The sequence below is a fragment of the Phyllostomus discolor genome, chromosome 5 (genome assembly GCF_004126475.2).
Source record: "Phyllostomus discolor isolate MPI-MPIP mPhyDis1 chromosome 5, mPhyDis1.pri.v3, whole genome shotgun sequence".
Classification (NCBI taxonomy): Eukaryota; Metazoa; Chordata; class Mammalia; order Chiroptera; family Phyllostomidae; genus Phyllostomus; species Phyllostomus discolor.
The window spans coordinates 158,159,606-158,187,036 of record NC_040907.2 but is presented as its reverse complement, the minus strand read 5'-3'; the positions used below and the strand labels follow the sequence as shown (position 1 = coordinate 158,187,036).

The 27,431-nt window shown below is 40.9% G+C and overlaps 1 protein-coding gene across 5 annotated transcripts in view; it reads left to right on the top strand.

Annotated features, from left to right (window-relative positions):
• The window catches only part of SORCS1 (sortilin related VPS10 domain containing receptor 1), a 485,789-nt gene that overhangs the window by 236,820 nt on the left and 221,538 nt on the right, over window positions 1-27,431 (top strand). For all 5 annotated transcript variants that reach the window (XM_028513157.2, XM_028513156.2, XM_028513155.2 and 2 more), the window contains exon 3: window positions 23,273-23,372. In XM_028513157.2, coding sequence (XP_028368958.1) covers window positions 23,273-23,372 — 100 coding nt within the window. The remainder of the gene's footprint in view (window positions 1-23,272; window positions 23,373-27,431) is intronic.

The following is a 27,431-nucleotide window of genomic DNA, read 5'->3' as shown; positions in this document are numbered from 1 at the left end:
TTTTTATCTGCTTTTTTATTGGGAGGTGACATTTAAATTTAGTCTTTTGACTCTGTGACACAGTAATAACATTTTTCATTTTCCAATAACCCTTTAATTCATCTAAGATTATTGAATGTCATATGTGACTTTGCTATCTGAATCTCTATTCTTTTTAACCCAAAGTACAATAAGGAAGATGGTATGAATTATTGCTGAGATCAAATAGTGAAGTTATCTCAAAATTGTATAAATTAACACATTTTTATTTCATTTTACCTTATCAGTAGTCCCATAGTTTTAACAACTTATTGACTGTTATTCAATTTATTGGGTATTGTAATTACGGTCAATTGTTAATTTATATTAATGTTAATTGCCATTAATACATTAATACTGTCTTATACACTGATATGTATCCACTGGTACTTCACTGGTGTTTGTAAATCTTCTGTAACTGATATTTCAGGAGACTTTAACCCTTTGGTCTACATAGACCACTGTGTTTTCAAAGTTGTGGGCCTCTCCTGTGTCCCTTGCCATCTCTCTCTGGACAGTCTCTGTTTAGTGGCTGGCATAGCCCTGGATACAGGATAGCTTAATAAATAATTGTTGGCTATTGAGTCCAATTACTGCAGTCCTGGCTTTGCTCAGTTATTTATATTGTCTAATAAAATTGAGCTTCCACATCACACTTTGAGAGGAGATGCTTTTCCCACATATACCTGTCTGCACTTTGGGACATGAGAGGTTCTAGGTTCCGGTAAGGGAATGGATCTGCTCCATAATCTTTCTGTATGTTTGAAATCGGTATATTTAGTCTACTTCTAATACACCTGCAGAGCAGCTACCCAGGATCTTTAATAACATCCATGCTTCTTCTTTCAGGAACAGCCTGGTGAAATTGAGTTGCAACAAGCTGAACAGATCGATAGTGATCACAGGGTGCTTAGAAAAGACAGCCTTCTCTTTCATCTTGGGACAGCTTAGTTAGGTTTGCCACCGAACCCAAGATGAGGGTGTGTGTGTGTGTGTGTGAGAGAGAGAGATATTTTATTTTAAGGATTTCTATGTACAAGATCCCCATGGCTACCACTACCTCTTTCCTCTTTATTAGAAGATAGGCATGGAATTGAGGCAGTGAGCATCCTGGCTCTCCATCTTCTGAAGGTGTTCTTTACTTCCTCCCCCAGCGGTGCTCGGAGATAGCCTGATTGCCTGCTGATCTGCTGGGCAATGAATGCAGTCTTTTTGCAAGCCCTGCCAAATCTCAGTCCTTCGATGCTGACTCCATGGGGAAAACTCATCCTTAGATAGTTGGCCATGAGTCCTTTACTTCAGAGTAAATTATGAGCCGTTTAATAATTGAGGGCCAAGCAGAGAAACGAGGATGTCCAGTCTTGTTGGATCTGAGACTGATTTAAGGAAACTGAAGAATTCTTTTTTTCTCTTTTGTCCACGCTCTCTCTCTAAGTATTTTTCATTATCTTTTTCAAAAAACAATTCATGTAGAACACAGAACATCAGAAAACACAGAGAAGCAAAGGAAAAACACCCATAATGTGATCACTATGGTACTATCTGTCTGAACTGACTGTTTATGAAAAGCTGTCCGTTCCCTGAAGCGTCCCCCAGAAATTCAAAACAATGTGGACTTCCACCTCTCCAATACGCATACTGTTTTCAAGATAACATGGACACCAGGCCCTTTTTTTTCAGACTTTGTCCTTGAGGAGGATGACGTGCTCATTTCCAATTGTTCAGGTGCTTTTGTTTCCCCAGAGAGGTTCAGGAGCTTCAGGGAGGGCTTAAAGCCTCCCCCAACTTCCTGCCTCAACAATAGATGCTCAGATGCTCGCGGCATTGAATGGGTTTTAATTATCCAGTAAGATGATGTTTTGCTTTTCCATTACCATTTTAGCTTTTTAGTATGAAAAAAAAATTCTAACCCTTGAATAAATACATTTTCAAGTCTTAAAAAAAAAGATGTTCTTGGTGTCTGTTGTTGTTTTGGGTGGTTTTCCTAATTGACAACCCCTGGTGATATTCAGGCGTTGGAAGTGTTTGTGCTCCAGACAAGTGGAGGAAAATTTAATTTGTCTGGTACAGGCTTTAACTGACAAATGTTAGAAATTGACCTTTTCAACAGAAATTTACTTGGAAATCCTAAGTGAAGTTCTGCTTTAAGCTAAATTTGTCACCAAGACATGATTAAATTCTCTTAAATGTAGATCAATTGCACATATTGTTAATGGGAATTGAAATCTCCCTAAATGGTGTCCATAAATTTAAAAAAGAAGAGGGGAAAAAAAGGATGTGAAGGTTAAGGTGCCTCATCCGCCAAGTGGATGCTCTTATCTCAAAATCTAGGAATTGAGAGAAAGAAAACTGTTCATTCCACAGTAGCTGTGGCTAGATTATTCAGAATCTATAAGGGCGTAGAATGTTGAGTTTTTCATATTTACTGGATTCCAAGAGCCCCACGTCTCATAACACATGGTAGGAATGCCGGAAGTGTGTTTAGAATGAGAGAGAGAAGGAAGGAAGGAAAGGGAAAAGGAGGATTGAGGGAGAAAGGAATAAATTTTGACAACTTTCCTAGCTCACAGAATTAAAGAGAGAAGACAGAGTTATAAAGGTGGGGCCTAAGGAATGACTGGTGCTCTCAGCAGGGAAAATAACAATTGATTGGCTCAGGGCTCTAGCTGTGGGTGTATTACGAAGTTTAAGCATGACTTCATGCCTTAATTAGAGATGCCGACACAGAAAGACTGAACAAGCTTGGTTCTTTCTCCTGTGACACAGTGTGAAGAGTCAGCTTACCTGTTCAAGGTCAAAGGCATCCTTATTTTCTTATCTTCTTTGCCTTGAAGAGTCAGAGAAGCTTAAGTCAAAGAAATGAATAGAGATAGACAGAGATACAACTTGGACCTTTGGAAAATAGATTTCTCATTTTTTTATGACTGTGCACATTAGCTCCTGTGTTTCCCATTCATTCAATCTTTGAACAAGGCATGGAGTCTATAAGATGAAAAAGAAATGAAACGCTTTCCAAGGAGAAAGATGTGAAGGTGTTACTGACTTTTCTGATAATATATTCTACACTTATGAACCTCACTGCCGTTCACAGATACTCTTGGGGCTCGTAATATGCTTATGTAGATCAGACACACCTCTCCGGTCGGTGGCAAGTGGCTCTTCTGAAATCAAATCACATTGAAAGACATCTGCTTGCTCTGAAATTTCAGTGGCTTCCTACAAATGGCAAGGAGGAAAAGACTAGGTGGATATCTCCCAAGCATGCCTGGAACAGCTTATTGCAAAGCTCTTCTGCATCTTTCCACAACTATTTCTACATATCACCTGGCTTTGGTGGGCAGGGAGATAAATTTTAATGTATATGTGATGATAGTTGTTCAGTATAATCAGAATGGAAAGATTTCTTTTTGTTTGTTTGTTTTTGTTTCATTTAGCACAGAATACCAACTCTAGGCCTGGACAATATCTCCAGACAATGTAATTAGTTGTTTTTTGTCCTCGTTTTATTGAAAGGCTTTAGGAAAACCCTCTATCTGGAGAACCACAGCTTTTTGTTTTGCCATTCCCCTTCCTGTCCTAGATCGTATGTGAGTGTATATATATGTGTGTGTGTGTGTAATCTCAGGAGAAGAAGGTAAGGCCAGCAACTAGGAATGCTGGTCTAAGGAATCTAGAATCTAGAACAGGGTCAGCAAGCTATAGTCAAAATCCGCCTACCATCCGTTTTCATAAAGTCTGATTGGAACACAACCATCTGTTTATGTGTTGTCTACGATGCTGTATGACCGCTCTCCTGCTGTGATGGCAGAGTTGAATAATTGCACAACAGACACTATGGCACATAGTGTCTGACCATTTATAGAAAACTTTGCCAAAGCCTGATCTAGATCATATTCCTAACAGCATGCCCAGTAACAGTTTGGTAGAAGCGGGCAAATCGCATGCCATTCTGCAGGTATCTTGTTGAAGATGAGGATGATGCATAGACAGCCCAAGTGCAGCCACAGTAAATCCAGAGGCAGATTTAGGTATTGACTGGCTCCAGTGAGCATCGGAGGCAGATAGTGATTTAGATTTCACTTTAGATGGCCTTGCCCTCAGGGGTCCCAGAGGAAAATGGACCAATTCATATTCATTTCAGTATCCAATATATTTACAGGGCCCCTGGCACACAATCAAAAATGTTAAATACATGTTGGCTGAATAAATACAAAGCTATCAAAGGGCAGTTAGCACCACAATTATGACCAGTCCACTGGAGATGGATAGGCTACCAGGTGGGAAATCTATTCTAAGGGTAGTGAGTTAGGATGGTAGGACCGGCTCAGTTTCTCCTCTCTTGCTGTTAAGCCCATTGGTCTTTAACCACCTTGACTGTCTCATTTTAATTTTCTCTCTTCTCCATAAGTACACGGATAGGTGATAGGCTTGAGTTTTATTAGTTGGAATTTGATGAAGGCATTCCTAATATAAACGATGTTACTGGAGCAAATGACTAAGAGATGTTAAATAATTTCCTTTTATGGCCTTTGAAAAGTAATGGGATGCAAGCTCTTCTCTCTGAAAAGGGTAAGAAGACCCGGGGCAGGATTAGTCAACTTACATAGAATATATTTATCACCCTTGGAACTTTTATTTCTATCAGGGAGAACAGAAGAATTGGTATTTATTAAACATCCATAGTGTGCCAGCATCATGATAGTTATTTTAATCTTCACTACAACCCCAAGTGTTAGGCACTAAAAAAGACACTAAAACTTAGAGAAGGTGCAGAAATCGCTTGTCACCACCTTGGGAAGGAAGCAAGCAGGACATGAATGACGGTCTAGCTGTCTGCAAAGTCAAGGTCTTCCCATTGGTCCATTGTGTAGCCATTCCTTTGGAAATCATTCTTCCTTTCTGTCCCCTTTAAAGGGGGTCACTGTGCTATTGAAAGAGGGGGTACTGCTTGGTTCTTATGGTAGCACCTGATTCCACACACTCATACAGAGGGGAATTCTGATATTTTGGTTCTGTTATCTTTCTTCTAACACAGGAAAAGAATGTTACAGACTTTCTTTCTTCTACTCATTTGTTTGTTAGTCTATTTCTTGTTCACCCTATAGGGTTTTAGACACTAAATCTTGTCTTAAAATGGATTGCTCCAAATCTAGGAAGTTGACGAAGTTGTAGATTCCTGAGCACATCTAGGACCTGTTGGAGTAAGCTCTAAAGAAGAGACCAAGGAATCTGGATTTATAGCAAGCTTTCTTCCTCCCTCCACCCCGCTCCAACATCAATGTCAGGGACACTGTCCTTTGGAACGTTGGCCCTTTCATGCCCTTCGATGACCTGAGATGTAGGAATTTATCAATACAGAAATGTTTCCCTAATTATGTGTTTAGATATGTTTTCTCCTTTTAACACAAAAAGATTATTTTCTAGTTCTTTAGTCCCAAAGCTACTCTAGTTAATAATATTTTAACTGCAATATGGCTGAAATATTAGACACTTGAGGGACATTTTTAAGCTTGGAAATATTGGTTGTTTCTATCTGGATCTTCTATAAAAAAAAAAGCCCTGTCTGGCCCTGGCCAGGTGGTTCCATTGGTTGGAGCATCATCCCATACACCAAAAGGTTGCAGGTTTGATCCCCAGTCAGGGTGCATACAGAAGGCCCTGATGGACGTTTCTCTCTCACACTGATGTTTACTGTTCTCTGTCTCTGTCTCTGCCTCTCCCTCCCCCCCTTCCCCACCCCACCTCCCATTCTTCTCTCTCTCCCCTCCCCACCCCACCTCCCCTCCCTCTCTTTCTAGAATCAATAAACATATCCTCAGGTGAGGATTGAAAAACATGAAAAAAATAAAAAGAAGCCCTGTCTTCTCTTGGTCTCCTCATAAAGGTTGCCAAAAACAAATTCCCTAGGTCACCTATAACCTGGGCATTTATACCAGAGGGAGATGGATTGGTCAGGAGTAAGGGTGGGGAATAATCGCAATATTCAGTTCATTACTGGATAGCTTGTTGGGGAGCTGGTGTAAGATAGAGGTCATAGATACAGATGTTGGGGCCAGAAGCCTGGCCATGAAACTAGTTTCTGGCTGTTATTAGTTGTGCAAGCATGGACAAGTTTCCTCCATACTTGGAGACTTGTCTTCGCCACCTGTAGAAGAGGGAAGTATGTCTGTAAAAACACCTTGCCTGGTGCTAGAGAAAATCTGCTTTTTTTCAGGCATGCCCTATCCCATTGCTTCTCTTCTTTGCACTCCAGCACCAGTGCAGCGGTCTGCATGTTGCAGTTGATTCACCTTTAGGGGGAAGGTGTTTGTTGAATCTGCACAGTGAGGTCAGGTTCCCAGAAGGGCTGTACTCTTAGACCAGAATCTGCAAATTACCACGTCCTTCTCCAGAATACTACCCACAGGTCCTAGAAGTTTGTCATGCTGAATACATCAAATATTTGTGTTATTTTCCACTGGTCACTGTATTTTGCCCATGCTTTTTGCTGAGGGTTATGCCTGTTTTTTGAATAAAGTTCTACTTCTTCAAAAGTATATTGATGCTTGAATATTCTCTTAAAGGCCATTAAGCAGTCTGAGTTTTGTTCCCTGAATTTTAAGATTGAATATTATTCATAATTTGTATAAAATCTCAGCTGTGGCAAAAAGAAAAGGTTTTCTGTCTCAAGATGTTCAGAGATATTTTAAGCAAAAGGGGTTGAAATGCCTTTGGAGGTATGAAAATATTGATTCTCAGTAGCCACGTTATTATCAGAAACATTTAGTAAGTGCCTAATTACTAGACAAAGGAGAGTGTACTGGACTGGTCTCTGTCCACAGGAAGCTCGCTCTGGAAAAACCTCTTAATGATATGAAAATGCCATGTCCTCAGGCATCAGGATGGAAAGACTGATTCAGCTGGTGTTCAGGGTGATGGTATTTGCAAGAGACACAAGAAATTACATTGTGCCGTGGGAGAGAAGTTCAGCTCACAGCCAACAACATAAATGATGCTCAATAAAGAGATGAAGATTGAGTGAGTTAATGAGTTCCGGAGACTCCTTTCCCAAGGCGATCTCCGAACAGGGTTTGGGGAGATCATACTTTACTTTGAGAGAATTACGATCGTGCACCCTGGAGTGGAAGTGCTGGGGCATTCTGTCTGCCATTCCCCCGCCAGCCCTCTGTGTGGCTCTGACGCACAGCCCACATTACTGACCATCTTTCTTCTGGGAAGCAGCCAGAGAATGCATTGCCTCGAGCTCTCGTCCCGGTATTAATCTCCAGCGATGTGCTTAAAGATCACTTCCTGTGAGAATCCATCTGCAGTTCCTGTGCTTGACCTAAGGTTAGATGTCACAGGGACAAAATACTGATTCTCATTTTGAATCACCATGCTTGCTATAAATAGCAAGCTTTATGACCTGGTAGATCCCATGGATGCAAACTGATGGATGAGCTTCTGTTAATTAAAAAAAAAAGTCCCTAACTCCCAAACTATAGTTCACATGGAAGTAAATGATAATAATAAAGCACTGCTGATACACTGCTGAATTATTTATGTTGATTATAAAAACCACATCCTCAATGTCAAAGAAGGCACACTCCTTACAATGTATCTGTAACCAGAGTGTCTCAGGAATTGCCTAGTCCTAAGTGAACAAGGAGGACCAGGCATGGAATCAAGATTATGCTAAGAAGTTCAAATTGGTAGTCACAAAATAGTCCTAGGGATACAAGTACAGTATAGGGAATATAGTCAATAATGTTGTAATAACTGTGTATGGTGCCAGGTGGGTACTGGGAATATCAGGGGGAATCAACTTCGTAAAGTGTATGATTCTCTTACCACTATGCTGTATACCTGAAGCTAATACAAAATAATGTTGCATAGAAACTATAATTGAAACATAAAATTTAAAAAAAATAGAGGAAGATTTTTAAAAAGACTGTGCTCAAGAAGAGCACAAATTGAAGAAATTATAAATTATAACAAGAAAGGATGTAAATGATCGATAGAAATTATTATAAATCATCACAGACATGATTCTAGAGTACTATGCTTCGGTGCACATGATAACGTGACGATAGCCTACACGTATTCCTCACTGACAAGCCCAGGAGTGAAGGACTGTTGGTTTAAGTCTCCAGTCGCAGGCCACCTTATCACCCAACTGGACTTCCTGCTCTTTCCGCTTCTGCCATTCACCAGTTTATTCTCCACGCAGCATCCAAGATCATCCTCTAAAAATGGTGTCAGTGTTTGACACGTCTTTGGTCAAATCCCTCCCATGACTCACCCATCTCATATGTGAGAAAATCCAAACTTCTTACCCTATACTCCAGGGAAATACCTCATCTGGCCCCTGCCTGGTTTTGTCTCTTCATCACCCCCTAAGCTGTAAACACGTGACTCTTGTGTGGCTCCTCAGCTACACCTTAAGGCCTTTTCACTTGTACTTTGCTCCGTCTCCAGTGCACACCCACCCCCTTCTCAGCCTGTGTCATCACTCAGAGAAGCCTTCTAAGGCCTTAAGTAGCTACCACAATGTCACTTTTTACAGTAACAACCTCCTCTGTTTTCATCTGAAAATATCAAATAGTCTTATTGGTGGGATTGATTTTCTTTCATGCTAAAATGCAGGCTCTAGTAGGTAACTAAACCTTTATGATCTAATTAATTCCCCTCACTTAGGATAAGAAGCCTAAAGCATCCCAGAATGATGGTATTCGTAAATGTTAAGAGAAAAGAACCATTTTAGGCATAATGTTGACCCTTATTCTGGGGTCCAGATGTGGTTTTCTGTGATTATGCAAATCTCAGATGCAGCGGGCTCATTGTGTAGTAGTAAATATTTATAAAGCACTCTATGTTGACTAAGTGTTCCTCAGTCAGATTGATTAGTGATTCTTCCCAGCAACCTTGTGAGGTCAATCGGCATGATTAAAGAACAGCCCAGAGAGGTTGGGCAGTTTGCCCAAGGTCACTCAGCAGGTCATTGGTGAAGCCTGCATTGGCAACTTCAGAGCTCTTTCCTGTGACAAGCCCTGGCATTGACTCTTCTTGGAAGGGTGACCCCTTAACCACTTTTCTTGTAAGGGAGGCATATAAACACTAAATGTCCCGATGACAGAGAAGTGTGAAGGCCTTGGGGTAAAGGAGTTATAGGTGCAATTAGAAACTGCAGCCAGCTACTGAAAATTAAAAAGGCCGCTTTGCCCTGACTGCGGTGGCTCAGTTGATTGGGTATCGTCCCGCCAAGCAAAAGGCCACCAGTTTCATTCCCAGTCGGGACGCATGCCCGAGTTGAAGGTTAGGTCCCTGGCCAGGGCACATACTGGAGGCAACCAATCGATGTGGAATACATATCAAGGAAAGCAATCTCCGTTTTAAGAAAACTTGCTTCATCACACTTTTGTTCATATTTTTAATTTTAATTCCTTCAGAATTTAAGATAAGTAGTTCTAAGTCAGTGATCTATTAAGTCCTAGATAATTTTGGTCCTTTGGACCTTCCGTTCATATTCCCTAACTCTGTTCTTTGGAAGCATTTTCTCCTGAACTAACTGGTAACCACAGTAATAACTGCTTCCATTGATGAAGACTTGCCATGTGCCAAGAACTTTCTAGGGAGCACTTCATTTATTTAATCCTTCCAACAATCTTATGAGACCACTACCATTGTCATCCCCATTTTCCAGACAGGGAAACACAACTCCCAGGTGTAAATCCAGAACCTTGATTCTTTAAAAACCTTAGTGAGATCTTCCCTTTCTCAGGATCCTTCCAACAACTTAACAGGGCGTGCAGGGCTCCGTGTGGGATGGATGCTGTTATGTTGAATGACCAACTTTGATACCAAGTTCCTCTTTGTGTACGGCCTTTGTTCCTGGTGTACTCCCCGCTCGTCATAATCAGACACCCTGAGCAAGGGCCTGGCATGGTGTCCTTGCAGTTGCTGTCCCCTCTGCCTGTAGCACTCTTGCTTTCTCTCGACATAGGCACCTCCCACATAAGTCATTCAGATTTACTCTCAAATGCCTTATCCAAGAGGCCTTCCCTGACTATGCCATATAGAGTAGCATCTCGTCTTCACTGTCTGTCTTCACTCTTTCCTTTTCCTTCCTGGTATTTACCATCCCTGAAAAATTCTGTGTGTGTGTTTACAGCCTACCTCTTCCCACTAGCATTTAGGCTTCACAAGAGTAGCAATTTTGTATTATTTTTCTCCTTCCTCTGTTTTAGCACCAGTGCCCAGAGCAAGGCCTGGAACATGGGAAATGTAGCATAAATAATTGTTGAATGAATGAATAGATCATCATTCTATATTGCTACAGCTTATTTCAAATACTTAAATTAGCTTCGTGGAAACTACATATTATGTCTGGTCTTGAAGAATCAGTCTTGGCCTTTTGGTGAACATTTTGTTGCACCTTTGACCAAGTATTCAGGTGCCACCAGTGCCATGGAAAAGTGAAAGTCAAGAAGGATCTCACCGTTTTATTTTATACTGTGTTCATCTTGAAGCATTGAAGATCAGGGACTAGGCTACGACTGTGAAGGGGACTGCTAGTTTTTCCTGGATTACTTTGCTCTTTACATAAAATTGGAAAAGCAGAGAACACTGGGACCTCACAATTCTCCTGGTTACTTGTGGATGGATGCCGTGTGGTCTGGAGTATAGCATAAGTTAGAACTTCATCCCCAGTCAGCTGTGCCCTCCAGGTTTTATGAAACAGATAGTGTTACCTTTGGGTTGGTTGGCTGGAGGGGATAAAGATTAATGACTGAAGTGTTCCTGGCCTTTTCTATTAAATCTCTATTCCATGAGGAATGCCAGGATACATTGACTGTAAGTGTTCTACCTATTTTTTTAATTGTTAATATCCTCTTTGCCTGACAGTCATCCCTAGTCCTGGTCCCATTCCCAGATGTGCCCAGAATTTCCAGTTTGGCTAATGTGACTCTAAAGTGTTGTTGTATGCAATTTTTAACACATCTAAGCCTCTAGTGTTTTTGAGGGAGAAACAATTTTTTTCATATGTAGTATTGTATTTCTTTCTTAGAATATTATAAGATGGCTAGGCTTTAAGTTTCTCTGATAAGGTGAAGGCTCCTTTCATATTTGATAACCTGTAATTCCAAGAAATGTCACAGCACAAGAATCAGAAAACCTGGGTTCTCTTTTCACTTGGGTACTAACTAATACTGGACTTCCTTTACTCTGAGTTTCAGATTCTTTGTCTGTGAATCATGTGATTAGATTTATTCTAGTCTGTGGAAACCACACTTTATTGATCAAAAGAAGTCGTGTCAAACTTCTAAAGAGTTACTGAAACAGGGAAACTAGGACGTGGGTAGGAGTGGGTCGGAGTGGGCAACAGCTGTTTCAATGAGGGTAATCCGTATCTGTTTAGTATACAGGTTCTGGCAGATAAGTGAGGCTTGCTTGAGTGTGCTTGGTAGGGTACGTGAATATCTCACATGAGATGCACAGCAATTTGAACATTTCACCTAAAGTGTCATATGGTGTGCTTGAGTGTGATAGTGTTATGTTACAGAATTGCATGTTTATGATTTTGTAATAAAAAGGGGGTGTTATTTGTGCCAGATCCTCCGTAATTAGACTAGGGCTTAAACTCTCCCACTGCTTTTCCTTTGTAATTGAACCAAGATGAAGATGAAATCATCTAAGACCTTATTGAAGCTCTAATATTCTAGAATTCTTAGCCTTCTTGAAAGTAATAGGTAGGGACAAAACTTTCTTAAAGGTGGTATTATAAGTCACTGTAATGATATGCAATAATGCATACACTGTATTTTCTGATTGGGCTGAAACATTTCACCCATGAAGAAGCTAAGTAAAAAACAGACAGGATGTTACAGGTAGACAGTATATATACCTCCATACCTGGCATACCTTACAACTCCTAGTTGTATCCTACAATTTCAGGATGAGATTTATCTCTAAACCCAGCATCTCAGAAGTATGTTGTAGGCCTATCAATGTAAAGTTGCCCAAAACTCTTCCTGCTACCGGAATTCTTGAATGTCACACTCAAGTCTAGATAGAGATCAGTTGGTCCAGCCCTTTGTAATTGCATATGAGAAAAGAATCCACCCATTTCTATTTCTCTTAACTGTTAGTAAACTAAAGGCAGCAGAAGCTCAGCTGTTCACCCTCATGTTAAACTGAGGCTTCCCACTATGGGGGCAAGCCCGACAAGGTGAAATGGCACCCAGAGAACTGTTTCTACAGCTTAGGATAATTGGATCGTTTTCACATCAGGAAATCAAGTAAATTCTACTGTCACCGCTAAATGTTTAGTTGCTTATGCTTCCAGAATGCATATTTTATCATTTTTATTTGTACGTTCTAGTTGAAGGGCTGGGAGAACCAGGTAGCAGTGGCTTCATTTGATAAAGTTTTTATTTCTTTTTGCATATTCCCAGGCAAGGCAGTCCCGGTGCTTCTTTAGCCAACCGGAGTGCCTGGAGAAAGGAGAAATAGCACAGGACAATGGGCAGTCCCAGCTTAAATTAATTTTCCGATACGGATTCTAAAATACGGGAGATGTATGTGTACCGTTTCATCTCTGGGACAGTGCGTTCTTCACAACTAGGCCTGGAACTTGGGAGACACAACATAAATAATCGTTGCACGAAAGAGCAAATGGACCATCACACTGAATTGCCACACTATATTCCTAATAATTACACTTGTTTCGTAGAGGCTACACATTATGCCTGGCTTTAAAGAACTGGCCCCTAGTACTGTCAGTACCTTTGGAGTCTCAGTTTGTTAGATGCTTGGGCTAGGGATTCTATTTCAATTGGAAAATTGGCTTTAGGATGATATCTGGCAGGGATTACGAAGAGTAGTAGTTCCTTTGTTTGGGAGGCAGGTAAGCTAACTTCTAGGAGCTCCATTAGAAATTTTAATTTTTTTCCAGTCAGACTATCCTATTTTTCTATACAGAGCACAACACTCAAATGGCTGAGTCATGTTGCTGTGTATTGAACTTGCTGACTTCGGAAACCAACTGCCTGGGTTTGAATACAGGCCCTACTGTTAATATTATTATTATGTGGCACTGGCCACATTCATCATCCTCGTTGTCTTGATCTCTACATCTGTAAAATGTGGATTATACCAATACCTAACCCATAGGGCATTATGGGAATTAAATGAGGTAATACTTGTAGAGTGCTTATTAGCCCAGAGTGTGATATGTTTTGCACATTCAATAAATTCTCACTACTAGTATCCATAAACTATTTGGCACAGTTGGTTACGAGTGCAGGGTAATACAGGCTATTCATAGGTGACCTCAGTGTGAAGACAGGAGTGTCAGACCAGAAATATCTTGGGATTAGGGGAAGGTCAAAAGATAAAACCCTTTATAAGCCAAACACACATGCTCCCCCCACTCTAAATTTATGTTTACCTGTGTAACTGATCAATGAATACAAGGTCTGTCCAGGAAAAGTCCAGCTGTTGTTAATGTAATGAGAATGGTTTGCACAACATCATTGTAACCTGGCAGCCAAGGAGAGTGGACTGGAACGCACATGCGTAAACAATCATGCCTTTATTGTACTAGTCAGTGGGGAAGGTAGACTCCATTGAGTGAGCATGTGTACTGTGTGGCCATCACATTCAAAATGACCAAGTGAGTAGAGCAACAAATCTGCATCAAATTTTGTGTTAAGCTCAAACTTTCCACCATAGAAACTGTTCAGATGATTTAGATGGCTATAGCTATGGGCAACTGGTAGTTGGCAGCTTCATTGTGCCTGCTCATGCATCACATCTCGTGCAGAGTTTTTGGTGAAACATCAAATCACCCAGATGACTTAGCCCTACTACAGCATGGATTTGGTGCCCTACAACTTCTGGCTTTTCTCAAAACTAAAATCACCTTTGAAAGGGAAGAGATTTCAGACAGTGGATGAGATTGAGGAAAATATGATGGGGCAGCTGATGGCAATCAGGAGAACTGTGTGAGGTCTTAAGGTGCCTATTTTGAAGGGGACTGAGGCATCACTGTCCTATGTACAATGTTTCTTGTATCTTGTATCTTCTTCAGTACATGTCTCTGTATTTCATATTACATGGTTGGATGCCTTCTATACAGACCTCATATTATGTTTTCCATATATGAATATAGTATTTTAGTAAATTAATGCATAATACATTGTACATAAACATTTGCATGACTTCTTCCTCAGTAAGCCCCTAATTTCTCTTATATTTGTGTCATAATGACCCCTCCCTGACATAAAGTCACCAGAGAGCCCTAAGGTTTTTTTTCGCTCCCCCCTTAAAAAAGAAATGCAAAAACAAAATATGAAATTTCTCAAATGATATCTTCTGGCAACAGAGGAAGGCATTTCAGAGTTGTGTATCCAGTCTGTAGCACTGTTTGAGCACCTTTTGGATCATAAGGAGAAGCTACAGTGGTGGAAAGAGAAACAGAAGGGTGGGGGGAAATGCACCTTGCTCTCTCATAGATGACTGTCTGGTAGGGAACATCGGATCCATGCAAGGGTACTATATGGCAGAATATAAAGGCCATGTAGGAGACGTTCAAGTGCATTACCCGGGCTTTAAAGGAGGGTCATTCCATTTAGGAAAGGGACATGGGTAAGCTCAGTGAAGGGAAGGATTCATAAGTCCAGCCTCGATGTAGACGGATGAATTTTGATGGGCAGAAAGAAGGCTGAAAGGATCAATGTGAACTCGCCTTGCCTTTAGAGGCCATAGTATTTTAGCACAGAAAACTGTGAACGTTAACAGTTTCAAAGTTGAGGAGTCTTGGGTGTCATAGAAGAAAGAATAAAGACCTCTGGCCAACTGGCATTGTTAGATATCCCGGGGAAGGGCACTGTGGCGTGGGATCTCAAAAATGAGAAGGAACATACACCCAGGCCACCGTAGCAGTGTGTCCAGTTAGCGGGGGATATTGCACAGACACGGAGGCGTGAGAGAGGCTATGTCTGTGAGAAGGAACAAGTAGCCACTTTACCTGTGCTACTGTGACACAGGTAAGTTCCAGACACTGCAGAGATGGTAGGAGCCTGCCCCAGTATGGAACTGGAACTGAAGTGGACGGGTCAAATGAGAGGCACTGGAGGCAGTGCTGTGTGTGTTGGGGGAGGGGGTGAGGGAGGAGGGGTTAAGGAGGTTATTGGTCCAATATCTGTTCCTGAAAAAGCTTACCAGGAGACCTCTACTTAATGTGCCTTTTCTTTCTTAAGCAAAGCATTCTGATATTCAGTTACCAGTGCCAATCAAAATATAATGATGGTTATTACTATATTTGTAATCCTCACCTGAGGATGGTTATTGATCTTAGAGAAAGAGGAAGGGGGTGAAGGGTGAGAGAGAGTGAGAGAGAGCGAGCGAGCAAGAAAGAAAAGGAAGGAAGGAATGAAGGAAAGAAAAGGAAAAGAAAAGAAAAAAAAGAAAAAAGAAAAGAAAACAAAAGAAGGGAAAAGAAAGGAAAAAGGGAGAGAAACAGTGATGTGAGAGAAATGTCAATGGGCTGCCTCCTATATGTGCCCAGACTGAGAATTGAGCATAGGTACGTGCCCTGACTGGTAATCGAACCTGCAACATTTTGGTGTATAGGACAACATTTCAACCTAGCTCCCTGGCCAGGTCCAATTTTGGTTATTTTTATACTCAAAATGAACTGGAAGGTATTTCAAGGTAAAGGTAGCCCCTATCTTTCATGTTACAGCTGGTATAGATTTCTGATTTTATCTGCAGCCGAAATATATGGCGTGAGTGTGCACTGATGTGTTATATACTATATTGCCTCCCTTCCGATGGAGCGATATGCATTCAGTCACAGTGAACTGCATTCAGTGTCCTATCTCCACTGCTCCATATACATGGAAACATCAATGCCACAGCATGACGATACAAGCAAAGAAGGATGATACAAGGACAATGGCTCAGAAAACCCAGAAAGGTGAGAGAGACCTTTCCCAACTTGTGAACGCATAGCTACCCACCCGTTCTGTACATTTAAAAAATAAAATTTTTTATTACACATTGAATTCCAACTTCTGTGACAGAATTGGGCACAGTAGAAATATCTTTGTATCCCATTGCCACACATACCCCCCTAACCCCCCCTGTTTAACCTCCTTCCCTCTGATTCTGCAAGTTAACCTGAAAAGCTCAGAGAATCCAAGAAACAGAGGGAAGCTTCTTCAGCCCGGGCTGCACCGTAACATCTCATCAGCACGTTTAAATTATGTGTTTAGGCTGACAGGCAAACGTATTTCAGGGCAGAATCCTTCGAAAGCAGGAGACAGTTTCCTTCAGCTCCACATCACCGTTCCATGTAGATTGCCTGTTATATTCCTGAGGTATAATGAAAAATGGATTTGGAGGTATTTGCTTGACAGTGGGTAGACTAATGGAATCCGGTGACTGTATTTAAAATGTGCCGGGGTTTGTTATAACAATGGTAATAGAAATATCAATTGTGCTGACAGGTTAAAAAAATCTGTCAATGAATGATAATGAAGTTATTTAAATGTCGACTCACTCACAAACATTTTCCAAACCCTAAATTATTCTCGCTGCTTTAACCTCATGCATCCTGTGTTATTAAGGAGCGGAGCTGGCGATGCAGCCCATGTGCCTTTGGCTTTGGAAGCTATTTTTACGCCTCCAAATGCACTAGGAGCAATGAACGTGGCTGTTCTTAGTGATTTTAGGAAAGAATCAAAACACGGAAGCCACAGCTGTGCGATTTAGAGGTGAAAGCTTCTCCGCCTTCAGGATGTCTCCTTAGCGGTGATTGGAGTAATGCCCCGGAGCTTCCTGTCCCCAAGCCTCCCCCTATACCTGCAGTCTTTGTTTTGTGACCTTGGCAATAGGGCTTGGTGTGTATGGGGTAGGGCACCTCTGTTTTCTAGGGTCTGCACGTAGAGAAGCAGCAGCTCAGGTTATTTGGATACTTTCTAAAGCCTTTTGAAGAAGCAGCCTGCCTCATCCTTGGTTCAAAGAGGATGCCCATTAGGCATCGTGCATTCACTCACCCTCCTGTGCAAAAGCCACCTGCTATGTGCCAGCACTGTCCTGGGAACTGAGGATGTGGGGGCGAACAAAGATATAGTGACTGGCCTTATGCTACTTAGAGTAATCAGGGAATGGATGTCAGGCAGAGGTTTCTTGGTGAGAAAGTAAGGAGCATGGAACATGCCACCACCCTCATCCCACCCACACGGCTGATCCTGCTGCTGAGAGCAGGGACTGCAGTGGTCCTTGGCAGACTGTGTGGGCTTCTTATTAACTTGGTAGAAATCCAGTGGGCCACACAAGAAGAGCAAGCATCCCTCAGGTCAGCAAGTTGTTCAGAACCAAATTGTGAGTGCCTGCTCTGTCCGGGTGCTGTTCTCAGAGTGAGCAAGCCAGCAGTGAATACAACAGACACCTTTCCTGCACTCATGGAGCTTACAGTCCCCGGTGGGGGAAGATAGATAACAAAAAAAAGTGGATCTATCAGATGGGGTAAAGAGCACAAAGAGAAATGAAAAGGGCTAAGGGGGGTCGAGTGTGCTGGAGAAGGGGGAGAGATTTCTGTGTCATACAGCATGACCTTTGTCCAGAAAGAAGTGAGGGACCATCTGTTGGGGTAACTGGAGAAAGAGCTTAGGAAGTACAAGGAATAGCAAGACAAGGGTGGGCGGGGGTAGGACTCAGGTGAAAAAGGGAGGGATTAGGGTTGGGCATCTGACAATTGTATTGCAAACCTATTAGGTAAAAATGTAAATGTGGAAATAGCAGATCTGGAGTTTATTTGTTGAGGGAACCAGGGCACTGACTGGTTACTCAGTCAGCAAGTGCCTGAGTCTGGTGCCCAATGACATCAAGCTCTCTCAGGCTGCGTATGTTGGTAATCTTCATGAGACATCATCAAATCATCAAGAAGCTGATCCACTCATTGTGACAGTATTTCTAGCCTTCCCAGGAGCCAGGGTGGACCAGATCCGTGACATACTTTCTTTTCCTCTTCGATCGTTGTGAAGAGTTTCTGCTTATATTTTTCTTAAAATTGATTCTCCCTCACAGGCCCTCTGTCCTTTTACCCAATATGAAGAACAGCCAGGTTTTGATATACACATGTAAGACTTTGAACTGTTTCAGTTCATATTTCTTTTACTAAGAAATGCAAAACTAGATTGTGTAAATATGTTCTCTTGTAGCTTTTGAGAGCAGCAGCGCACCATGGCACTAAGCGGCAGCGCCTTCCAAGGTCTGTGCCTTTGAGTAGGCTGGTTATACTGCTGGGTCTTCCTTATCAGTGACACGTGGTTAATATCAATGCCCGTTTCATAAGAATCTGCATATGGAGTGTTTAGATGACATTAAATTTTATTATCTGTTAGGTTTCTGAAGCATAATAGTCTGTTATGGAAGCAATGGAATCCTGGCACACTTACTATAGAAATAGTGTGTGACATCTTTAACTCCTAAATTTCAGTTCTAACCCTTACCTCTCTAATTTAAGTCCCACACAAAACTAACACACATCCTTTAAAATACGGTAGTCTAAACACAGTTGCATTAAAAATGGTAACATCTCCACGGGTGTCTTCTGTTTTCTACCAATTAAATCTCGGTCATTTTTAGTGGTTGAGATATTCCTCGGGGGTCCATGTTATGGATTTTAGTATGCGTTAGGCAAAGAATACAGAAGAATCAAGACAAAACGAGTGATGACACGAATAACAAAGCTATCATTTGTAGATTGTTTTATGCTAGCCATTGTGTTGGCACTTTTTATGGTCTCATGCAATCTACAAGTGGTCCTGTGCTTATTGATTTCATTGGATGGTATAAGATTATAGTAGAGGAAATCAATCATGTGTTTTATTTCTTTGTGGAAGCTGGTACTGTCTTGTATTGATCCCTTCAATTCAAGTATGAGGGAGAGATTGCCATCTCAAAGAGATCATAAGTTGTTGGAAGGCAGGTGTCATGCCTTCAACTTGGTTCTTCCACCCCTCAAAGCAGCAAATAGCAACTCTATGCATGCGGTAGATAAATAAAAGAAATGCTTCCAGCTGTTCTCAGAGTCACAATTTAAGATATGTTTGTGAAAAGGGTAAAGTGGGGATTAAGGCTCAAAGGCAATAACATTCTAGTTCTCATTTAATCACTTGCATATTTATGTTCCTGGAATGCTTATTTTTTAAGCTTTTAGCTTTTTCTAGTACAGTGGAGGTACTGACGGGAGCCCTGTTTTTCATCTGTAGATAAGCCAACCTGTAAACAACACCTGAAAAAAAAATGCCTGCTTTGGAATGTCTTAAAAATTCAAAGCTACTTATATGGCATCTTAAATATGTCTATGTCTTTGTATGATACATAATTTTTAAAGATTGTTTCCTCATTTTTTTCCCTTAACAACAACAATCACTTTATGGTTAGCATAGGCTGGCCTCTCTATTTACAAATTTGATTTGTTTTAAATATTTTTATTATTTCCCTTTTCTTAGAAAGCCACGATCCATTAATTATTCTTTTCCTTTAAAAATATTCAGTGTTATGTTTGCCAAAGTATGTTGTTTAGAACCCTCATCTCATTACATATCACTCAAGAATGGATGTTATAATCAAAAATATTTGGAAAATGCTGTATGACATATGACCATTAAGAGGTTCACAGTATTTATTAGAGTAATAAAATTTATAAGTTCTGATGTAAGGAAACATTAAATTTTGTTTAATCAAGCATTTCCTAACTCTTTTTTATCTTGGATAATATACTATTCCTGTCCCCCATCCCTAGGGATGATGCTTAAAATGGTTAACAGCCAGTGTGTTGGCTCGCCAGCCAGCCTGCTGCTCAGCTGTCTGTCTCTCCTCTGCTCCTTCAGAGCCCACGTCCCTAGGAGACTGCAGTTCCCACAGTTGACCATGCAGAGGTAACTGGAAGCATCTGTTAGCTGTGAAGAGGGTTTGCAGATGGGCACTAGGAATTGCCTTCCAGGGTGCAGTGCCTTCTCCAAGGTCACCGTCTCCTTCCTGGGATTGGCTGAGGCACTGACCAATCAGAACAGGGGCTCCTCGTAAAGTTGGAGCAAGTTCCTTGAGGACCTCTGTTGACTGCTGGACTGCAAGGAGATCTAGGAGGCCTCCAGAGGAGAGGCCATGCGGTGAGGTTGGCACAAGTGCTCCTCAGAGAACTTGGTTCAGCACATATTTTCCAACTGCTCCGCAAGTGTTGGATTGTTTCCATTTCCTTACCATTGTACCAATGTGTCCCAGCTGATTGTCAGTTTTATCCATGACACATGTTAACACTCTAATTCTGGTGGTATCAGACAACCTTTGGCAACTGCTAGTCTGTGCCATTTGGGGTTTGTGCAATTACATCATTTTTTCTTACTCTCTATTGATTATTACAATACCATAATGTTTAAACACGTAGCTTTGCCAAAATTGAGAATTAACAAATTTTTAGTTTTTGAGGTTTGAAAAATCAAGGGGCAAGACATGGCACAAAAAGTCATGGCAAGTGCTTTAGAGGGTCTAGACTGGTGATGTTTTAATAAGAGGAAAGCATCCAGTAATGTAGTATAAGTTCTCTGAAAAAAGTCACTAATGTAAAGCTGAGCTAGTTCCTCCATTATCATATTGTTACATTGGGATTTCAGTTAAACACACACAACAAACACACACATAAATGAAGATGAGTTCATACAGAATCCTTGTAGAATAATCCTTATTTGTCCTTGTGGAGTATTTTTTAGTGTAAAAATATTCACTGAATATCTCAGGGGACAAACTGATACATATAATAAAAAAACTAATCATCACCTCTCTAGGGACTGGTCCCTGCTTCTCTAGCCTTCTTTCCTGTTAACCCCATAGGAGAAGTGAACCATTTTCTCATCCTCAATGTAGTCCCACTGATTTCCCCCTATCACTAGGCCAAATTATTAATGTAACAATATTTGCACATTTGTCCTTCTCACATCACCACCCCCATGTAGATTTTGCATCTGTTTATTTGTTCTTGATGTAAGTATTGTTCAGAATAATGAATACAAAAAGGTATCTAATAAAAGGAGCTAGAGAAAGACTAGTAAAATGTTTGAGACAAAGAAGTCTTACTAAGAAGAGAAAGTCCCCGTTACTTACCCTTCAAACTTCTCACTTGCCCCAGTAACACCAGGGTAAGAATGGGAGAAGAAATGCTAAACACCAAGATTGCACTGAGTTAGGAAATGAGTCTCAGGTATTTCTTGGAGAATGGGGGAAATTTCACATCAGCATGAGTTTAAGTAGAGAAAAGATGAATAAGGTCTATGGAAGGGTTTTGGATTCCTCTTCAAAGGGTCCTGAAGACAGCAGGTTACTGGCGGTGCCTTCTAGTTTATAGTGCTCTTACCACTTCCCTTTGCTAAAGTCCTACCCATTTTCCATTTTCAAGATGTATGGTTTTTCCAAAAATCATTGCATAATATTCCAATCTTTGGTGATCTGAAGTATCATCTAAATTCTATGAAGTATTGACTATTTGTAATACATATGGATAGGCATATGACCATATATAATTGTGAGAATACAATATTATCTATAATATTTATAGAATATATTTATATTTTTAAAGATTTTATTTATTTATTTTTAGAGAGAGGGGAAGTGAGGGAGAAAGAGAGAGAGAAACATCAATGTGTGGTTGCCTCTCACGTGGCCCCACTGGGGACCTGACCCGAAACCCAGGCATGTACCCTGACTGGGAATTGAACTGGAGACTCTTTGGTTCATAGCCCATGCTCAATCCACTGAGCTACACCAACCAGGGAGAATATATTTATTTTTTAGGGTAACAATACCCTGGATTCCCAGCCAGAATAAATTACTAATTTCTTAATTCCAGGATCACATGTTACACAGCTTTTGTACTCTGGTGCCTGGTCAGGAGTAGGTTCTTAGTTCATGGTGATGAGATTGTTGGCACGAACATCTTCTCTTTACTCTTTCTGGCCTGTAGGAATTTGTAACTTTCATTAATAGTAGAGATGAATTAAAATGGTTATATTTTGTGTTTTTCTAATTAAACCAATTTTATTTTCTAAGCCTTGTTAATTTTTATCTGTGGCATTGCCCTTAACACATTATAACTTTATATGCCTGCATCTCAAGTAAAACTGTTGGATTCTTGAGAGTAGGAACAATGTGTTGGATCCTGGCATTTAGCATAGGGCCAATTACATTTTTAGGAACTCTACAAATATCAATGAATCAATGAATCAATGAATGAATGAGTTGCATTGGGAATCTCCTATATGTAAAAAGAAGGCTGAAAGGAACTTTCATTTATATTTATTTTCTTTAAATTAAAAAAAAAAGCTGTGGTATAATATTAGGGACACGGGACTTAGGGGCAGAACACCTCAATGCACATTTTAACTGGCCACTTATCAGCTGTCTTCTTTGAATGGGTCACTTACATTCTTTCATCCACTTTCTCTAAGTACAGATAATATTCTCTACTGCCCATAATGGTAATAATGATCTAACAAGATTATAATTCTGAAATATGTAATGGACTTTCACAGAGGAGGTGATTAAGGCCTATTTATTAGTCTGAATTAATGTTATTGGCCAATGGATAGACAAAGATGAGAGAATCTCCACAAAGATAGGGTCCATCCGTATCAAGAAGTAGTATCTCTCAACTCCAGCTTGCTTAACACTGAAAAAGGCTGCCTGCCCAGTAACATGTGAAATTTCACATATTAAGACATTTTCTTTCTGCTAGATAATAGGAAAAGACTGAATGACCTTTGAAGGGACTGACCCACCATATATCCTATGACTCATGGAAGAAAACACAATTTGTAGATAAATCAGGAGAACCTGCTTTTCCGCTATGTCAAAGATGAAGCATCAGTTTGGAAATGTCAAATCTAAGTAAAATCTCTTTATTTCTTTGGTCAATTCAAGGGACGTGCTCATCTCTTAATCTTTTCAAATTAACCACATCCTTTATGCAATGTGCATACTCTAAGGAGCGGCAGAGAGATGGAGTTTTCATTTTTACCAATTCGATTTAAATGCAAATGTTAACCACTCACATGATGCCACTGTGTACATAATTAAGCATCATTATATACTACATGAATCATTTAGCAACCTTCCAAGAGCTGTTAGACTACGTAAAACATACATTATCCTGACAAGCAGCCAAATGACGTATACTTCTGTCCTCATTAACGCTCCTTTTGTATTATAGGTCCACCGATTATGGGACAACCTATGAGAAGCTGAATGATAAAGTTGGGTTGAAAACAATTTTAAGCTACCTCTACGTGTGTCCCACCAACAAACGTAAGGTAAGAAATGTGTATTCAGCAGGCGAGTTCTTTGTGATGTGACTTCTGTCTTGGTTCGCTAACCTCTCTAGCCGCCTAAAAACCCATTACAGGTCAGCTTGAAGAGATGCATAGATGAGCTGATGAATGATAAGGTGGTAAAATGTCTGACACATCGTAATTTGCAGGTCAGCAGCTGTGACTGTAGGGACGGCAAGGAGAGGTATATCATTACCTTTTCCAAAAGGCAACTGCAGGAAATGAGTCTTGTTAGATGGATGCTGCTGACGCTCTTGTGAGACCGATGACCAATCAGTGACAAGAATCAGAGCGGGCCTTGACAAAACAGAAAAAAAGGAGAGATTTTCATGTGTTGTCCTCTGTTTTCCCCTGACATGGAGTAAATAGATTAACTAGAATTGAAACAAATGCATTGTCTTACAGAAGGTTGGAAGTTTCATCCCTAAAGTTTATTCAACCTGCATATAAATGCCAGGATGAAGCTTCTGCTAGAAAGAGCCTTGTAGATCAGCAAATACCACTCCCTGATTTTACAGATGATAAAACTAAGGTTTAAAAGAAGAAAATGGTTTGTTCCCATTGCAGAGTTATGGGTGCAAATGAGACTAGAATTCCGTTTTCTTGGTGGGTGGTCATAGTACATTATACCACTCTTATTACTGTTCTGAGAGATGTTATTTTCTTAGGAAGAAAATGTTTGCATTTAAATAAGAAAGATCTATTTGTCTCAGGAGGAGAATTGCTTGGTCAAATTCTTGCATTGTCAAATTCTAAACTGCAACACAATTTCTAAGTATTACATGAATTACATGAAATAATAGTGTTCATCAGGCAACAGAAAAGTGCTGCTGATCAGTATGCCCTAAGCCACATTCTGTTAGGAATATGCATTGATATCTGGGTTCTCATTTCAGGTCTGTGAGTAGTTACTGTTAGCTGCCTTGGGTAGGGTCTGCATTTTCTTATTCAGACTGTGAAAGGTGGACGAGAACATCTCTAAACAGTTGTTTTCAACACTGGCTTTGCATTCAAGGCACTGGGTGGTCCCCGAATGTGCAAGCTTTGGTCGCTGTTGCTGTGGACTGGGGCTCAGGCACCTGGACCCTGAGCGAGCTCCCCTGATACTTCCGGTGTGTGTCTAGGTGGAGAACCACTTACACAAGTGTCATGGTTCCCCCTGGCTTTAAACCTTTCCAGTTCTTCAGAAGAAGCAGCATAATGTATCAGGTGCCCATAGATTCTGTTCCCATGGCTTGAGTATAAACTCATCTAAACCATTTAACAAGTGTACAACTATGGTCATTGACCTAATCTCTCCAAGTCCAGTGTCACCTAATTTAAAATAGGGGATAATTATAGTTCCTACCTCAGCAGGAAAGTTGTGAGGATTATATGAAAATATGAAGCCATTTCCAGTGTTTAATACAGAGTAGTTAAGCTTAATCAATGTTTTCTCCTCACTTTAGTCTCCTTTTCTCACCTTCCTCCCCCTCCTTCTTCATATAATTATCGGAGGTAATAGACTACTATTACCTCCAATTATCCTCTATAAACAGCAGTGTTCCTTAGAACTTTCTACAGCAATAGAAAAGTTTCTCTAAACTGTCCAGTACTGTAGACACGAACCACTTGGGGCTACTGAGTGTATGAAATATGGCAAGTATGACTAAGGAAGTGGATTTTACGTTTGATTTAATTTCAAGTAATTTAAATATAAGTACACATATTTGGCTGATGGCCCCTGTATTACACCAGTATTACACAGCACAGTTCAGTAATGTCATCCTTGTATGTTTAGAAATATACCCTGAACTTTCCTAGTGTCCCCTTACTGGCTGGTTATTGGTCCATCATCAACAATTACATGTAAATAATTTTGATCTGCTGTATATAAATCTCCTAAATTGAGGAGCTGAACCTATATCCTTTATTTTTACAACGCACTTTAGCTATGCTTGTTAGCCTTGCATCAATTCTTTGTAATCCCTATTGATTTTTTCCTCTAGTTCACATTTTTAGTAAATTTTGTTTAGCAATCAACACGCTAGAGACACCGCAGGATACAAAGGGAAATAAGCCAGAACTCTATCCTCAGAGGTCCTGTATCCTCATAACAAATGCCATATGAGTTCTTATAATCGAAAGTTGCCTTGAGAGAGCTCCTGCCTCGCAGGTAACTTTGGGTGAGTCACTTACATTTTCCCATTTGTAGAGTGATACGGGCCAAAACAGACATTTAGTGGAAGAGACCTGAACATTGTTCTAATCTAGTGATGGCCTCTTTTAATGATGCCATTAGAGAAGAATATGATTTAAAATCATAAGATGTCAAACATTGCATGCAAGCACAGCCTTTTCATTAGCAGCAGAATCGGCCATGACCTAGAGATTCCAAGGTTGTTTGCAGGAGCGGGACTTGAAGAGTGGGACTGTGACGTCCTGATGTAGCTCTTCAGAGAGGAAGGAAAGCGGAGACAGAATCCAGCAAGGAGCCCTGCCGTCGAACCCACTCACGTCACCGCACCAGTGCCCACCAGGCTGCGTGCTCACTTACTCTGCAGTCATCTGAGAGCCTGAAAGAGGGCATTTGGCTGTGGACAGTTTGCCGAAAATCAAGACTTGAGAAAAAAAAGATGTTGCCTATGACAGAGAGAGAAGAGATTCCTCTGGGACAGGTACCTGCCAGAAGCAGGGTCAGGCCTGAGCTGTTTCAATCAGTGTTTGTGGGGGAACCGCAGAGAAGGGAGCTCTTCCTCTGCAGATAAAGGAGGCCTTTGGGGTCACTCTCTGCGAGGTTGTTAGATTTAAGAAATATTGGAGGACGATGAAGTTCTTTACAATGGTGCAAAAAATCAATAAAGTTGACATAACAGTGAATTTGTGTGCAGTTTTTCTACTTATGACATGAATTTATAACCATGAAAAATGTATGTCTTCCCCCCAAAGGGACCCAGTTGGACCAAAGAGATAATACCTATGCAACATTTTAAAGTGTGAATATATTTCCCCGATCAATGAGAATTTATGTTAAAAAAAAGAGGGGGGAGGAGGATAAGGAGGAGAAAGGGGAGAAGCAGCAAAGAAGGATCAGGCTCTGTTAATTATGCGGGACAAAGGCACTTAAGTTCCTTCCAGGCCTCCCAGGACTTCTGCATCCTCCCGTGGAAAGGCAGGCTCCTTGAAAGGGTTGCATTAATGCTTGCAGCTCTCGAGGGTGCTGTCCAACAAGTTAACATCTTTTGTACCAGATACTTCTATTTGTTTTTCACATCTGTGAGAGCCAATGAAATAAAACGGGCATCAGGGTAACTGTCCCGCAGTCCCAGAAACCTGTTTTGCCTTCATGTTTTTATTGCTATTTTTAGCTGCTTGTGAGGACCAGTGCAGATCCTCAATCAGTACAACGCCAGCAGTGGGCATCATGCCCTGGCTTTGCAGGCAGCTTGTCAGGGACATCACTGGGATCAGAGTCCAGAACAAAGCAGGCCCTTATTTACAGGTTAAATTGATGATCGCCCATGGGCCGTCTGCCGTAGATCACAGCAGCTTTTCTTGGATGGGTCTGTTGCAGTGAAACTGTAATGCGTTCACAGGTCAGGATAGAAAATCTTAACTAAGAGACACAGAAAGCCTGCCTCCAGGTATTATCCTAGCTCACTGCGTACTCTCTTTCAGGAGGAACCCTGCCCCTGGCCTCTGATACATGAGGCAGGCTCAAAAGAACAAGGATGGGGTGGATCCTAGTGGCAGAGGACAGGCAGGCTTAGCTATCTGTCACCGTGTCTCCAAGGGAGAGCACTCCCCCACCCCCAGTTCATGGCAAATCCCAATGCTTGTTGGTGCCATCAGTGGTTTATTGGATGTGTGTGTGTGTGTGTGTGTGTGTGTGTGTATATATAATATATATATATATAAAATCTTCTGAGAGAAAAGATAATTCAAACTATGCCTGAAACGAACAGCTGAGTTGTAGAGGGTGATGAGAAGAACAACACACATGTAGCAAAGAAACAAAAAATCAGTGCTGAAATTCCAGTCTCACTCTCACTGAATTTATAA